We start from the raw sequence: 14863 nt of genomic DNA on the forward strand, positions 1-14863 counted from the left end.
GCCTTCTGCTGCCCAGCATGCCTCGCCCATTCCCATTTCACACTTGCTCTTCTTCTCTGCCTGGAAGGTTCTGCCTTCAAATCTCTGCATGGCTGGTTCCTTATAGACATTTGGGTCTCTGCTCAGACGTCACCTTCCTGACCCCCTAGCTGAAGTCGCCCCCTTCGTTGTTGTGTTTCATTTTCGTCACTAGCTGAAACGGTCTCACTCATTTATTTGTCTGTTGCCTGTCTCTCCCTTTTAGAACACCAGGTCCATGGGAGCAGGGTCTCTGCCTCATCCATCACCATATCCAGGGTCTGTGGCCCAGGGGTACAAAGTGGGTGCCCCGTAAACTTTAATGGGGTGAATAAACAGTACGGGGAGTTGTGGCCTGGTGGTCACAAAGGAGAGAACACCCTGGCTTTCAGGCATCAGGAAGGGCCCCAGAGGAGCCTGAGGCATGGATACTCAGGAGGATGAGGGAAAGGAAAGGCCCTTAGATGGAGCAAGCAGTGTGGACGAAGGCACGGGGAGGTGCAGAGCTGGGCGTTCTGGACTGGCTGCAGCAAGCAGGAAGGGCAGCAGTGAGAGCTGAGGCTGGGGAGGCTGATGAGAGGCAGACGGCCGAGAGCCTCGTGGGTCACACAGGAAGTCTCAGGGCTTCGTCCCCGGGGGTGAACTGAGCACTCTTGGCAGGGCGAAGAGATGAGATTTCTGTTATTAAGACTTACCCAATGAACGTGTACTGAGGCGGGGCCTGCTTGGTCCGGCCCATGATCCGAATGTCACAAATTGCAGCTTCCGTTGAATCCCGTGGAATAAATTTAATGCACAGCCTCTTCTTTCTAAAAGCCACTTCCTCTGAAGGAAAGGACAAGAAAAGGTATGAGTCTTCCAGAGACACCGACATCTCTATTCTGAACACCATGTCTCCTGTGACATTCCCTTCCTGATAGCAGAAGTGACCGGTCATCCAAGTCACCTGACAGAAGGACTGGCTCTACCCCTCCTGCTCTCCACAGGGCCACAGTGGACAGGCTGCAACTGCAGAGTGGGTGTCAGTCACCCTGCTCTGCATTCAGGACCTGACCACAGACATCCCCTACTAAGAAGGGGTTCCCAGGGGACATACACCTCTGCAGGGAGAAACAGCTTGGAACGAACACACGGGGCCAGCTTCTAAAAGCCACAACCACAATCTGCTCACTGCTCAAGCCATCAGACACCCTGAGTATTAACACATTTTACCACATGGACTTTTTGTCTTTCTTACTTTTTATTATGGAAATTTTCAAAGATTCCCCAAAGTAGAGAGAACAGTAAATAAAATGAATCGTCATGTTCCCATCATCCAGTTGCAATACTGTCAATAATGGACAAGATGGTTTCATCTCTCCCCCCAGGCCCCTTTAGTTTTGCTGGAGAATTTAAAATGAATCCCTAACACCATGTCGTGTCACCCATCAATATCTCAGTAGGCATCTATGGCAGACAATTTTATTTAATATGACCACCAGGCCATTACCATTCTTAACAAAATGAACAATGATTCCTTAACATCATCCACTAGACAGTCTATATGCAAGTTTTCTCTATTATCTCAAAAATATCATTTAACTGTTGGTTTGTCTGGATCAAGACCCAAACAATTCTATGCACTGGATTTGGCTATTAGGTCTCCTAAGTCCCCTTTGTTCTATAACAACCTCTCCAGCCTCCCTTTTTCTTTAGGGCATGGGTAGGTTGGAGAAAATGGGTCATTACCCTGTACTTCCTATAAACTGGCAGTTACAGCTAACAGCTTGATAAGATTCAGGTTAGATTTTTTTAGGCACGAACACTTCACAGGTGGCGCACGTACGTCCTGTGGCGTCCATCATGGAGTCCAGCTGTGCCAGCCTCAGTGGGTTCCAGTGGTGTCGGCCTGGTCCCTCGGTTATAAAGTCCCCAACAACTGTTCTCTGAGCAGTGTTCTCATCCCCTGATGACTGCTGCCTAGATCCATAATTTCATTAAGATGGTGGTTTTCGAAATCTGTCATTCCTTCTGTATGTATTAGCTGGAATTGTTCTGTATAAAAAACAACTTTTCAGGGCTGGCCCAGTGGTGTAGAGGTTAAGTTTGTAAGCTCCACTTTGGCGGCCCAAGGTTCGCAGGTTCAGATCCCAGGCACGAACCTACGTACTGCTTATCAAGCCATGCTGTGGCAGGCATCCCACGTATAAAGTAAAGGAAGATGGGCACAGATGTTAGCCCAGGACCAATCTTCCTCAGCAAAAAGAAAAACCAAAAACCAAAAAACAACTTTTCTTCTTCAACTACTTTGTCTCCCTAAAATATGCTTTGTACAGGAAAGGAAAGATAAATGCGTGCTTTTCTTTTACTTATGAAGTCTTAGAGCAATGAGTTGGTGCCCTAGCAACCACCAGTGGTGACCAACCAGGTGTTTTTTGTTTGTTCATTTGTGGTTTTTAAACATGAATTTCAATCAACTGCAGCCACTCCATACATGAGTCAGATGGATCTGGGTTGAAATCCCAACTCCGCCATTTTCCGGCACTATGACCTTAGACACGTGACTTAATTTCTCTGAGCCTCAGTTTCATTATCTGTAAACGGGAGTTAATGAAACCCCACGCCATAGGGACATTGGGCAGATGAAATGTGGCACACATACGCTTCATTTAGCCCAGTGCATACTTAGTACACAGTAAGCGTTCAATAAAGAACAGCCAAGAATGTCCCTATCACCATTATCACAAGTAAGCCTCCAGCGCACAGTTTATGTCAGTGTTTGGCATTGACTTGCAAGACCTTTCAGTTCTGTGGCAGGAAATAAGCACATTCGAATCAGAGAGCAGAATGAGGAGGGAAGGGCAGTCCATCGCCAGCGTCAATTTTACCATGGGGAGATGAGAATCAGCGGTGTCAGATTAGAATCAATGGTGTCGGTTGTGATTTTGGGGAGGGGGGTTTGTTTTTTAAGGAGCCAGATGGAAACTCGGTGGGTTCTTTTCCTAGGCGAGGAAACGGAGGGCTAGATCAGATCTCCCAGCCGTGAGCAATAAGGCCCTGAATCCAGACCCCAAACATTGTACCCAACAAGGCAGGGATGGTGTCCTGAGGGGAAACATCCACAGCAACCCTGGACCTTCAAAAGCGATTAGCTGATAAGATCAGGCCTTTGAAAGTGTGAAGATGAGACCTTTCCTCAAAGTAAACGCAAGTGCTGGCCTTGTACTTGGTTTGCCAGGCTGCTCTTTGCTCCATTCCTCCATCTACAGTAAACTCGGGGCAAGAGATGGAGCCACTAATTACACATGCTTAAACAGGCCTAATTTTAAGTAAACATATTATACAGAGTCAACAGAAATGTGTTCAGTCATGCTAATGAACACAGAAAGGACACAGCACTTTACTAAAACAGTCTTCCAGTTTTTAAGTACTATATGGATACTGCAACAAACTATATTTTAAATTAATTACAGAAGTCTCATCTTTTTGGCTGACTTTATAAAATCAGGGCTTTAAATGCACTCAAACTGCACAGAGCTGACCATAGATTTATCTGGTCAGCTTGGGCTCATCTGCCCCCAGGGTAAAGGCTCCAGGAAAAGACGGTATGACCCGAAATGAATAGGCTACCCTAAACCTACTCTCCTTGTGTGAGAAGACACCTGTTGGAGATGCCAGGACCCAGCCTCAGAATGTACACAGGGCAGCAACCGATGCAGCCCCCCGCCACAGGAGAGAGGCTTCCCACCCAGGATCACTGTGGCCCGACAGCAGCCAAACCACAGGCCCAGACAGGACTCCTATCTTAACTGGTTCAACAAATTGAGAGGAAAATGCAGAAATGGGAAATCCCTTGTGGCTCTACAGTATATCAATATAAAGACATTATAAGTCAATTAGTTGTCAAAAACGAACACCAATGCAAATTTTGAAACTAAAAAACACGGGGGGAAAGTGGGAAATTAATATAAGTCTAGCAGGCAATTTTAGTTCCTAGCAGACAAGTCACATAAGCAGCAGCAAAAGGAGCAAAGCACCTGTGAAAATGTTCAGTCTTGCTAATAAATAATGGAGGTGAAAATTAAATAAAATTGAATAGTAAAACCAAATAAAAATTTTAAAACCTATGCTGGCAGGCCTGTGGGACACAGGTACAAGCCTGCATCATCAGTGTCACTGTGAACTGGTATTTCTGGAAGTTCATTTGGTAACGGAGAGTTATCTCGATTGATCCCATCCTCTGAGCAAAGCACTGTGTATGGTAGCTACCTCAGGTGAATAAAAGATGAATTAAACATGGATCTTGCCCTCAAAGCAAGAGATAAAGACATGAAGAAAACACACGAAGGGCTACAATGCAAGCTAAAAACAACATTATGAGGTGGGTAATAGTCCCCCCATTTTACAGACAAGGAAACTGAGGCCCAGGAGGGTGAAGTCATTGCCCCGAGTTCCACAGTTGTAAGGGGCAGAGCCAGACTCAATATTAGGCGAGGTTGACTCCAGAGTCCAGGTCCTTCCCACTATGCCAAGCCGCAGTTTCTTCTAATGGCGGTAAAGATGGGGATTCAGAGGCAGACTCAATCACTTCCTTTGGCTTCCCACCACTGTAACTTGCATGTACTTACTTCCCTCCCTCCCTTCAATGGATGTGTGCTGTGCCAGGTGCGATGAAAAGCAGTAAAGAAGGTAGACAAGGCCCCTGACCTCCAACTGACTATAGCCCTGTCCAATTATGTTGTAAGGCAATTCTTTGTTTTTAGGTCCAAGTCATCCACTAGACTAAGCTTCTTGAGGAAATGGCCAGCATCTTATTCATCTTTATATCCCAAAGCCTGCAGTACCTACACTAGACATCCATCAACCTTAGCTGACTGTGGAGAGGAGAGAGAGCTTGCTTCAAACTGGTATCTAGGGATCAGAGACTGTGTCATGCAGGTGGGGGAACTTAAGCTCACCCTTGAAAGATATGGGGTGTAGACATTCAGAGTTGAGGGACAGGGCATTTCAGGCAGGAAAACAAGAAAGCAAGTACGTAGAGCCAGAAAAGAAAGGAGTGTGAAGACAGCACAGTGGTGGCTCGGTTTGGGTAAAGCATAGGGTGCTTGGAGATGAGGAATACATTTGTAGAGGAAGGTTGGGGGCAGACCACAGAGGAGCTATGACCCAGTAGCCTCAAATACCTGGAAACTTATCACAAGGAAATCACTCAAAATCTATACATACCCAAACTGACCTAGAGATTCAACACCATTACTATCAAACTCCCAGCTGGCATCTTGGCAGAAATTGACTAATCCTAAAATTCATATGGAAATTCAAGGGACTCAGAAAAGCCAAAATACTCTTGAAAAAGAAGAATAAAGTTGGAGGACTCATACTTTCCGGTTTCAAAACTTGCTACAAAGCATACAGTAATCAAGACTGTATGGTACTGGCATAAGGAAAGACATACAGATCAATGGAAGAGAACTCAGAGTCCAGAAACAAACCCTGACATTCACGGTCATTTGATTTTCGACAAGGATGCTGAGACAATTCAATGGGGGAACGAACAGTGTTTTCAACAAATGGTGCTGGGACAACTGGATATTCACATGCAAAAGAATAAAGTTGGACCCCTACCTCACACCACAGACAAAAAATCAACTCAAAATGGATCAAAGACATAAATGTAAGGAGCTAAAACTATAAAATTCTTAGAGGAAAACACAGGCATAAATCTTGGTGACCTTGGATTAGGCAAATGGTTTCTTAGGTATGACACCAAAAGCACAAGCAACAAAGGCACAAAATAAATAAATGGAACTCCATCAAAATAAAAAACTTTTGTGTTTCAAAGGACACCACCAAGAAAATTAAATGAAAACCCACAGAATGGGAGAAAATTTTTGCAAATCATATAACTGATAAAGGACTTACATCTAGAATATATTAAAATATTCTTACAACTCAAAAATAAAAAGACAACCTAATTTAAAATGGGCAAAGGACCAATTTAAAATAGACATATCTCCAGAGGAGATATATAAATGTCCAATAAGCACATGAAAAGATGTTCAACATCATTAGCCATCAGGGAAATGCAAATCAAAACCACAATGAGAGACCACTTCACAGCCACTAAGATGGCTAGAATAAAAAAGAAATGACAATAACAAGTGTTGGTGAACATGCAGAGAAACTAGAACCCTTGTACACTGCTGGTGGGAATGTAAAATGGTGCTGCTCCTTTGAAAAAGAGTTTGCCAGTTCCTCAAGAAGTTAAATACGGAGTTACCCATACGACCCAGCAACTCCATGCCTAGGTATATACCCAAGAGGAATAACAACACATGTCCACACAAAAACTTGTACATGAATGTCCACAACAGCATTATTCATAAGAGCCCAAAGTGGAAACAACCCAAAGATCCATCAATTGAAAGGATAAGCAAAATGTGGTATATCCATATAATGGAATATTATTTGGCAATAAAAAGGAATGAAATACTGATACATGCTGCAACAGGGACCTCCCATGAAACCATTATGCTAAGTGAAAGAAGCCAATCACAAAAGACCACATACTGTGTGATTTAGTCTATATGACATGTCCAGGATAGGCAAATCTATACAGAAAGTAGTTTAGTGGTTCCTAGGGCTGGCAGGGGTTAGGGAGGTGAGGGTTGGGGAGAAATGGGGAGTGACTGCTAATGGGTACAGGGTTTTTTTGGCAGTGATAAAATGTTTTCAAATTGATTGTGGTAATGGTTGCACAACTCTGCGAATATACTAAAAGCCACTGAATTGTACACTTTAAATGGATAAATTGTATGGTATGTGAATTACATCTCAATAAAGCTGTCACAAAAAACCCTATACATAAATACATAAAATCTGTCTATAAAAGGTGCTTAAACACATGCTCTTACAGAGTGGCCCTGTGGTTAACAGTGTGGTTGGAGTCAGACTGGTATGTGTGCTCTACTTCCTCCCCCACCTCTAGATGTGTGACCCTGGATAAGATCTTTCATCCCCAAGTAGACAGTGTGCCGCATTTTTCTCATATGTGAGAGGGGTAGAATAATACCCATCTCCAAATAGGGGTCTTCTGAAGATTAAATGAGATCAAGTACATAAAGCATTTATCACAGGGCTAGCAGAGGGTAAACACATGCTAAATATCGGTTATTATGATTATTGGCTAATACATGTAATAACAAGCCATAAAAGCAGCCCAACGTCCAGAAGTGAGAAAACCGGCCTGGTGGCGTAGCGGGTGAGTGCGCACGCTCCGCTCCGGCGGCCCGGGGTTTGCAGGTTCAGATCCCAGGCGCGCACCGACACACAGCATGTCAAGCCATGCTGTGGCGGCATCCCATATAAAGTAGAAGAAGATGGGCACAGATGTTAGCCCAGGGACAATCTTCCTCAGCAAAAAGAGGAAGACTGGCAACAGATGTTAGCTCAGGGCTGATCTTCCTCACCAAAAAAAAAAAAAGAAAAGAAAAGTATGCTACACAATTGACTCTACTTGTTTCATTAAAGTAACAGCTACGTGGGGTCTGTGTAGATATGGAAAGTCTGGTCTATAAGAAGTGCTAACAAGAAAAGAGCAAAAAATAGTCCAAAATGGGGCTAACTATTCAAAAAGAACGTATGACAAAGAATGAGATACAGAATTTTATAAATAAAATTTATGAAATTTCACAAACGAATTGTGTGTCATAAAAACAGGATAACCAGTATTTTTGGTTTTTTATTTACTGCATCATTCTTATAGATATCCTAAAGTTGGTAACAAGTAATTAAAAATGAAAGCAAGTTATATTACATCAAAACAAGGAGGCTCAAATATCCAGAGGTGTTCCAGCACTATGTAATAACTGACGTGCTTGACAGGAACCTCAACGCCCTCCAGGATCCTGGAGAAGCTTCCAACTCTTCAGCGTTCGCTTCTGTTTGGTACTGCTCAGGAGTCAGAGCATCTGCTCACATCTGAATCCGGGGCACTCTAACTTGCAGGCTTTCTGATTCTGGTATTTCTTGTAGGCTCCAAAAATGGGACAGTATTGCACTTGTACTCCCTGGGTGTCTTTTGATGTTTTTCCTCTTGCTTCTGGGTCTTGTCCAAGCTTGGCTTCAGCAATACCAGAGGATGGACTAAGGACGAACTGTAACCAGTCTCACCGTTCCATTCCAAGTGAGCCAATTCAGCAGGGAGCACCATGCTAAGAGAAAAGGACATTCTGCTCATTTACATGTCGCTACCCAGAACACTGCAAACTCCTTGGAGAATCAAGTCAGGCACACGTCAAAAGCAGCAGGGTTTACTCATGGGCACACGGTAAGGCCTCCTAAAATGTTTCCAAGGAAAAATGCACATAAAAAGATCTACAAATATACCTGGAGGAATAAAACGCTCATTGTTATGAGTGGTACTAAAGGATGACTCACGTGTGTCCACCGTCTCCTGAATGGGGATGAAGCCTACAGGCAGAGTGTCCTTGATGTCAATGAGCTTCATATCCACTAACACGTTCCCTAAATGACTCTTGGGAAGAAAGAAAAGAGATACAGACTATTAATCTGAACACGCCTGTGGTGGGTTTGCCATTTTGGCTTCAAGATGCATATTTAACACAATGACTCCTGCAGCTTTACGACAGCAGGTTAATTAGAGTAGGTGCCACTTAATGTTCCCCAGTGGTTACACAGGGACTCGAGTGGCCCCAGGGAAGGAGTTTCATCTGCGGAACCTCAAAGCCATTCACTCAGACATGGCCTTGGTTAGCCAGACGAGCAACCCAGGAGACACCTGAGACATACATAACCCAGCAGAGGGCAGCTGTGCACACACGTCCCGGGACCAGCTGCCACTCAGCCCTGATGGAGCATCAGCTCCCGGGCCAGTAGGTTTTAGAAAGAGCAAATTCCTGGGGCAGTCGCTGTAGGGGGAGAGCTGCATCTACCCCGAACAGAGAACCAGTCACACTCCTATGTGACCGCCAGTCTGCATACTGACACACACTGCGTTTGCCAGATACATTCTGTAAAATCCCAAGAATCATAAACCAGTATAGAGCAAAAAGCCGTGTTGCCTCAATATTCCACAGCTTCTAAAGTGACATGCACAGGGGCCTCTTAGAGTTCCTATTTAGTGGTAGTATATGGGTTCCACAGCGCACAGTTTCCATAACCAGTGCAAAAACATCTTCCGAAGACAGCACACCCCATTCTGTAACTGCTAGAGAATTCTCTGCAAACACACTGGCACCTGTGGCCCGCATTTCAGGTTGGAAACGAGCTCTAAGGATATCTGCTCTACAACTTAAATATGTGGGGCCACCTCTGAGATTTCGTTAAAATCATCAGTCATTGGCAGCTCAGCTCCCCCTCTAGTTACAACCAGTTAAGGAAAGAATTACGACTTCCTATCCCAAATCTCTCCTGTTAGGATCCTAGCAATGCACTTTGCATGCCCATTTTCCAGAAGCTCCTTATCCCCAGATGCCCCACACGAGCACACTCTCAGTTTACTTGTTCTGCGTTCCTGGACAAGCATCGAGTTGGCCAGCCCATCACTTTGCCCTCGGCAACAACTTCCCAGGCCGTTGTTTCTGTCTTGCTCAGAGAAGGGCTTGCACCTCTATCTCTGTGCATGGGGGCCAAGCCTCCTCACCCCTCCTGCACAGGGCCAACACTATCTCTGAAAGCTAATGAGGGATTCTTACCATCTACACTCTATGCTGTACTCTCTCTATTTTCCTTCATATCAATCTATAACGGCATATTTGTGAGGTTAGTTGTTTAATATCTGTCTCCCCACTAGAGTGTAAGGACCATGAGGACCAACACTATCTCTGTTACTACTGTAAATCCAAGCCTAGCATAGTTCTTGGCACACAGCAGGTGCTCAATAATTACTTGCTGAATAGATTAATGTTTTTTGGTACATTTTCAACAGGGTGGGCCACTCAGAGCCAGAAATCAAATTGGATTTGCTTGGATGACAAATCTAAACTATAACAATAAAAATACTTAAAATATATTTAATAAATGCATTATAAACCAAGAGAATACAAATGAAATAAATCCTTCAAATTTAAGCATGAAGGTCCACGTGTCACGTGTAAAGTATGATGGTGTTTTTATGGCACTATTGTCACCAAACCATTCCTTTCTCTCAGAACTGTTGTGTTTGCCAACAATTTTATATTATGACACTTCAGGTGGCTGGGTCTCAGGAAGACAACGCACAGTGCAGCACAGCCAAGTGGAAGTAGCACCCTCGCTAACGTGGAATAAATCTCCAACCATGTAGGAAAGGTCTGAACCGTTAACCTAACTCGCAAACATCAGCTGCTTTCAGAATCGCCTGATCTAATCTATCATAATTTCTTTTTCCTGGCAGTTGCTTTTCCATGTCATCACTGCTTTCTGCATTGAGAAATTAACAACTGGGTCTGTTTTCCTGCCCTGCAGATGGATGGGCATTCATCAATATCCTTCTCAAATGTCTTCGACTTGACAAGTTGGGTTTTACAGAAGTCAACTGCAAACCACTTAGCGACCTCACCCTCCACACTCTACAAATGTCCCTGATCATAAAACCAGAACATCAGTGGTGCAGCCATTAAAAAAAAAGCATCACAAAACCCTCCCATGCATACAAAACGGGAGGCTGCACTGTCGAAGCTTCCCGCACTCAAAGTGTGGTCCCTCTGCGCACAGGGCTGCCGCTGTTCGGGGTTTAATACAGTAGGTCTGCGACACCATTAATTTTGCTTGTTCCTCTCCCCTCCCCCATCCCATGCTCTCTTTCATTTCCTCCTCATAAATATGAAGAACGTATTCCCAATCCTTGTTGAGCAAATGATTCATGCCAAAAGCCCAATAGGCACTGACTCAGGGTATTTATATTGTCTCTGGTAGCCAGTATTTGCTAGTATACTGTAATTATTTTTGACAACCTTGCATTTAAGGTAGCCACAGATAACCAACTTAATATTCAAATGTTCATAAATCCTTCTGTTTAATATCCTCCCTACCTAATCTATGTACATTATTATTACAGGTAATGCAGAAAGTACAGGGCATGAAAAGTGCAATTAATCTCGATCCTTACCCAGGAAGCAATGTCACTCCAAAGCCAGGTTTCTGTATTAATAGCATTATTGGGTGAAAGGAATTTAGGTTCCAAAGGAATCTCCCAAAACTCCTACATTGGGAGTCTCAAGTCACCTAATTAAGAATCTGTCCAGTCTTGAGATCCCACATCCCTCCTTTACAGTTGTGAAAAATTATGCTATGCAAAGTCTTGGCTCTGACAGCAGGGCCAGGACAGACTGGCTGTAAGAGATTAAAATATGTCCCATTCCCACTCTACTCCTGGCCGGCAAGTGGGCCCCTGCCACCCCCTTGAACTGGATCCCTATGGATCTCACTATAGGACCCATTCATTCTTTTTCTGAAAACAAAATACACCTATTTCCTACACTGCTTCAAAAGAGAGGCCTCGGATTCTCCTACCATCCTTGTCTCTGTCTACATCCCCTCATTGCACCCCACCCCACCACACCCAGCCCTCACAGAGTACAACACACAGAGTAAGCACTCGATAAACATCTCTTTAATATTCAATAAATGTTGACTAAGTCAATGCATTTTCTAGAATACACTTACCCATGACACCCAAAATTTACAAGCCCTGTGCCTTCTCTCTGTCATTTTTAGATTTGTCACTGTCCCCACTCCAAGGGATCGGGGACTCTTCCGGCCTAGAGTACCAATACCCTACAGCCTTCGGGGGAAATGCCACAGAGACAGAAATCAAAAATGATCAAAGGGATCGTGGCTGTCCTCTGAGGCCACAGTTTTGAACGGAAGCCTCTTCAGTCAGGAAAGGGAAAGGCTGAGTAGAGATCACTATGAACACCTGAAACCACTGAGCAGAGCGAGGTGTGAACAGGAGTTGTTTGAACCCTTGGGAGTTTATCCCTACAGCTCTGAGCGGCAGCGACCACGCTGACCCTCTGCAGAAAACAGCAGCTGGCAGACAGAACAGAGGTGACAAAAGCTAAAAATATAAATAGTCTCAAAAAAAGGCTTCGGTTCACTCCAGGGACAAGGGTGGGGAGAGCACCCTGTGTGTGTGGATGTGGATCCAAGAGGGAGGGATGCGGCAATGGGGGGACCACCCCTAACAGCATGAGGGCTGTTTGGAAGGGCAACCCGGCCTTCAGACCTGCTCCTCAAAGGCTCCTCAGACAGCACATGAGCCCGAGGGACCTGCTCAGACTCATTACAGGCTCAGCTGCCGCCATCCTGCCTGTATGAAAAAGATTTCCAGGGTTTAGCGCCAGGTCTGTCCCTACTCCATTAGAAACAAGCATATATTACTCTCATAATTAGGGGGAAAAATTAAAGCAACGTCTTCTCCCCCAGTCCCGAGGACATTAGGAATAATCTTCCTAACAAAGACTCATCAACAAACAAGAGGAGCGGCTGATGGAGGAGAGTGCAGCCAGAGAACCCCGTGACTGTCTACAGCCAGAGGACGCTGACGGGACACGCAAGGACCCCGAGATGGGACCATGGGCCTGGTGGGGGTGGGGGGTATGTGATGGGGAGAAAGACCATTACTTTTCCCCTTTCACGCTCTGAATGAGGATGTTTGAAGTTATTTTTTTTCTTTTTAAACCATGAATATATATTTTTGTTATAGCAAAATTTATAAAATTAATAAAAATATTTCCAAAAATAAATATTTGCATCAGAAAGAGACAATAACATTTCAGCCAAAAATAAAATGTCATCCCGGAAAATGAAAATCTGACTGCTCCCTATCTGGGGCTAGGGAAGACAGGTGACCTTGGACAAGCACGAACTCTCTGACTCAGGAAAGGAGCTAATACTTCAAGAGATCGTCTTGCGGACGGAAGGGGTATATTTGCAGAGTGCCTAGAAGAGGCCTCACGCGGAGTGGATACTCACAAAAGCTACTTTCCTCTTTTCTAAGCCACCTATTAAAACACTTCATGGGAAAAGCCTTAGTAGATATCTTTAAAATTTCCTAATTTATGGGCCCAAGTACTAAAAACAGCTACTAAAAGAAATCTGCACATGTGCACACCTACCTGCAGACACAGTAAAATGTCATATGTCATACAGACATACAGGGAGAAAGTCAGTCATTCTGGAAGCAAGGCCATGTCTGTGAAAAGGGGAGATCATGGAGCATCCTTCCAGCTATGCTCCTACTTGTCGGTCAGCTTTAAATCCAGCTCCACTGGAAAACTCCCACATCCACACTACCCTGTGATCTGTTACTTGGAGGCAAGGCCGGCAAATGAGAGCTGTGAGAGAAATTTCCTGGTTTCCTTTTGAGAACACGTTTTAATGGAATTCACTGTATACTTGGGTACGTGGCTAATAATACTGTTAATAAATGAAACACAGCACTAGCTGCTGATTCTACCCAGTTCACTAAAACCACAGATAAATTAATATGGCAATGAAAATAAACCACAACAAGAAAATGAGGAAATTTTAAACAGGGATGTAAATGACAAGTGCTCACTCAGCAAACAGAAACCACTGCGAGACTTACATTTTCTTTGGAAAATGATCTTGTGAAACACAGGTATCTGGTAACCTTGGATTTAAATAAGCCGTCTTTCCAGAGGTCAGCATCCACGCCATCTGCTGTCTGTGCAACCTGCACCAAAGAGACAGAGAACAGGGCCGCAGGTAAGGCGGGCTGGAACTGAAGGTGTGTGAGAGCAACTTCCTCATATCTGCACCAATTAACACTGGCCCGGACTCTCATGGCATCTCATTAGTCCATTTCACTAGGCACTGGGAAGAGGTTTTCCAAAAGGGGAAAAGGGAGAGTGTGAAAAATACAACTTCCAAAAATATAGTCCCCAGGGAAGCCATTGATTAAAGATGCCTTGCCAAAAATGGTCTAATGAGAAAAGAGCAACTTTTGTTGCAATGGACCAAGAAGGGACTCGGTAAGTCAGCACATTAAGTTGCTCGTTACCACTTACTCGGGGGATGGTACGGGGCGCAGAAAAAAGTCCAATAGGGTGTGAAATGCCACCTGGGAGGGGCACCGCCTGCAGAGAGGCTGACAGGGCCTCCTGCTCCGGGACCCTGGGGCCAGCCAGGGCGCCTCAGTCAATGGGACTCTACGGGGGCCTGGGGGGCGGGGTGTCAGGAAAATTCGCTCCTCACTGTGTCTTCTTGGTACAAACTCTATGGGTGGTGTTCAAGGTCGGAAACTGTATCATGATAGAAAAATAAAAAAAGATTCAGTTCCTCATTTATAGTCTCACTAAGAAGCCATTTCCCCACAAACAGCTGTAGAAATTTTCCTCTAGGAAGTATTCGAGGATGAAGCCAGCCTCGATTTGAGTCTTAAAGGACCTGTGTACTGGACTGCGGTAGGGGTAACAGTGTGAAGGTCCGTGCTTTGTGGGAAAGAGTTTACAGTGAGACCGGAGAGGACAGAACAGGCTGGACGAGGACGGTCTTCTTCCCACGTCTTTCCAGATTGTTCTCTCAATGGACTGTCAGGGCTTGGTCTGCTTTCTCAGTCGGCAGCCTCACGTGACATTACCAGCATGGCGTCAGAGTACTCATCAACCGTCCACGCCATGGCTGGCACCCCGAGGGGCACATCGGGAAGACTGAGGGAGCAGCGCCTGTTTCAGGATGAACTCGGAGGCAGCCTCCCAGCCGTGTGCTCTCTGCCGTCTCCCTGGTTGTCCTTCTAAGGGTCAGACTTCGGGCTGCAGCCTTTGATCTGAAAAGCTCCCCGCCATTCTGACAAACTGCTGAAAGCGCCTCCTTTCTTTACACAAAAAACACCTTGATT

At 44.8% G+C, this 14863-nt stretch overlaps 1 protein-coding gene across 3 annotated transcripts in view; it reads right to left on the bottom strand.

Moving 5' to 3' along the window:
* The window catches only part of MVB12B (multivesicular body subunit 12B), a 184428-nt gene that overhangs the window by 111717 nt on the left and 57848 nt on the right, over nucleotides 1-14863 (bottom strand). For all 3 annotated transcript variants that reach the window (XM_087419078.1, XM_087419079.1, XM_087419080.1), the window contains exons 3-5: nucleotides 13592-13699; nucleotides 8437-8533; nucleotides 714-843 (exon numbers count right to left, since the gene is read on the bottom strand). In XM_087419078.1, the coding sequence (XP_087275204.1) occupies nucleotides 714-843; nucleotides 8437-8533; nucleotides 13592-13699 (335 nt within the window). The remainder of the gene's footprint in view (nucleotides 1-713; nucleotides 844-8436; nucleotides 8534-13591; nucleotides 13700-14863) is intronic.

This window comes from Ceratotherium simum, chromosome 29 (genome assembly GCF_057802395.1).
Source record: "Ceratotherium simum simum isolate JZ-2026a chromosome 29, ASM5780239v1, whole genome shotgun sequence".
NCBI lineage: Eukaryota > Metazoa > Chordata > Mammalia > Perissodactyla > Rhinocerotidae > Ceratotherium > Ceratotherium simum.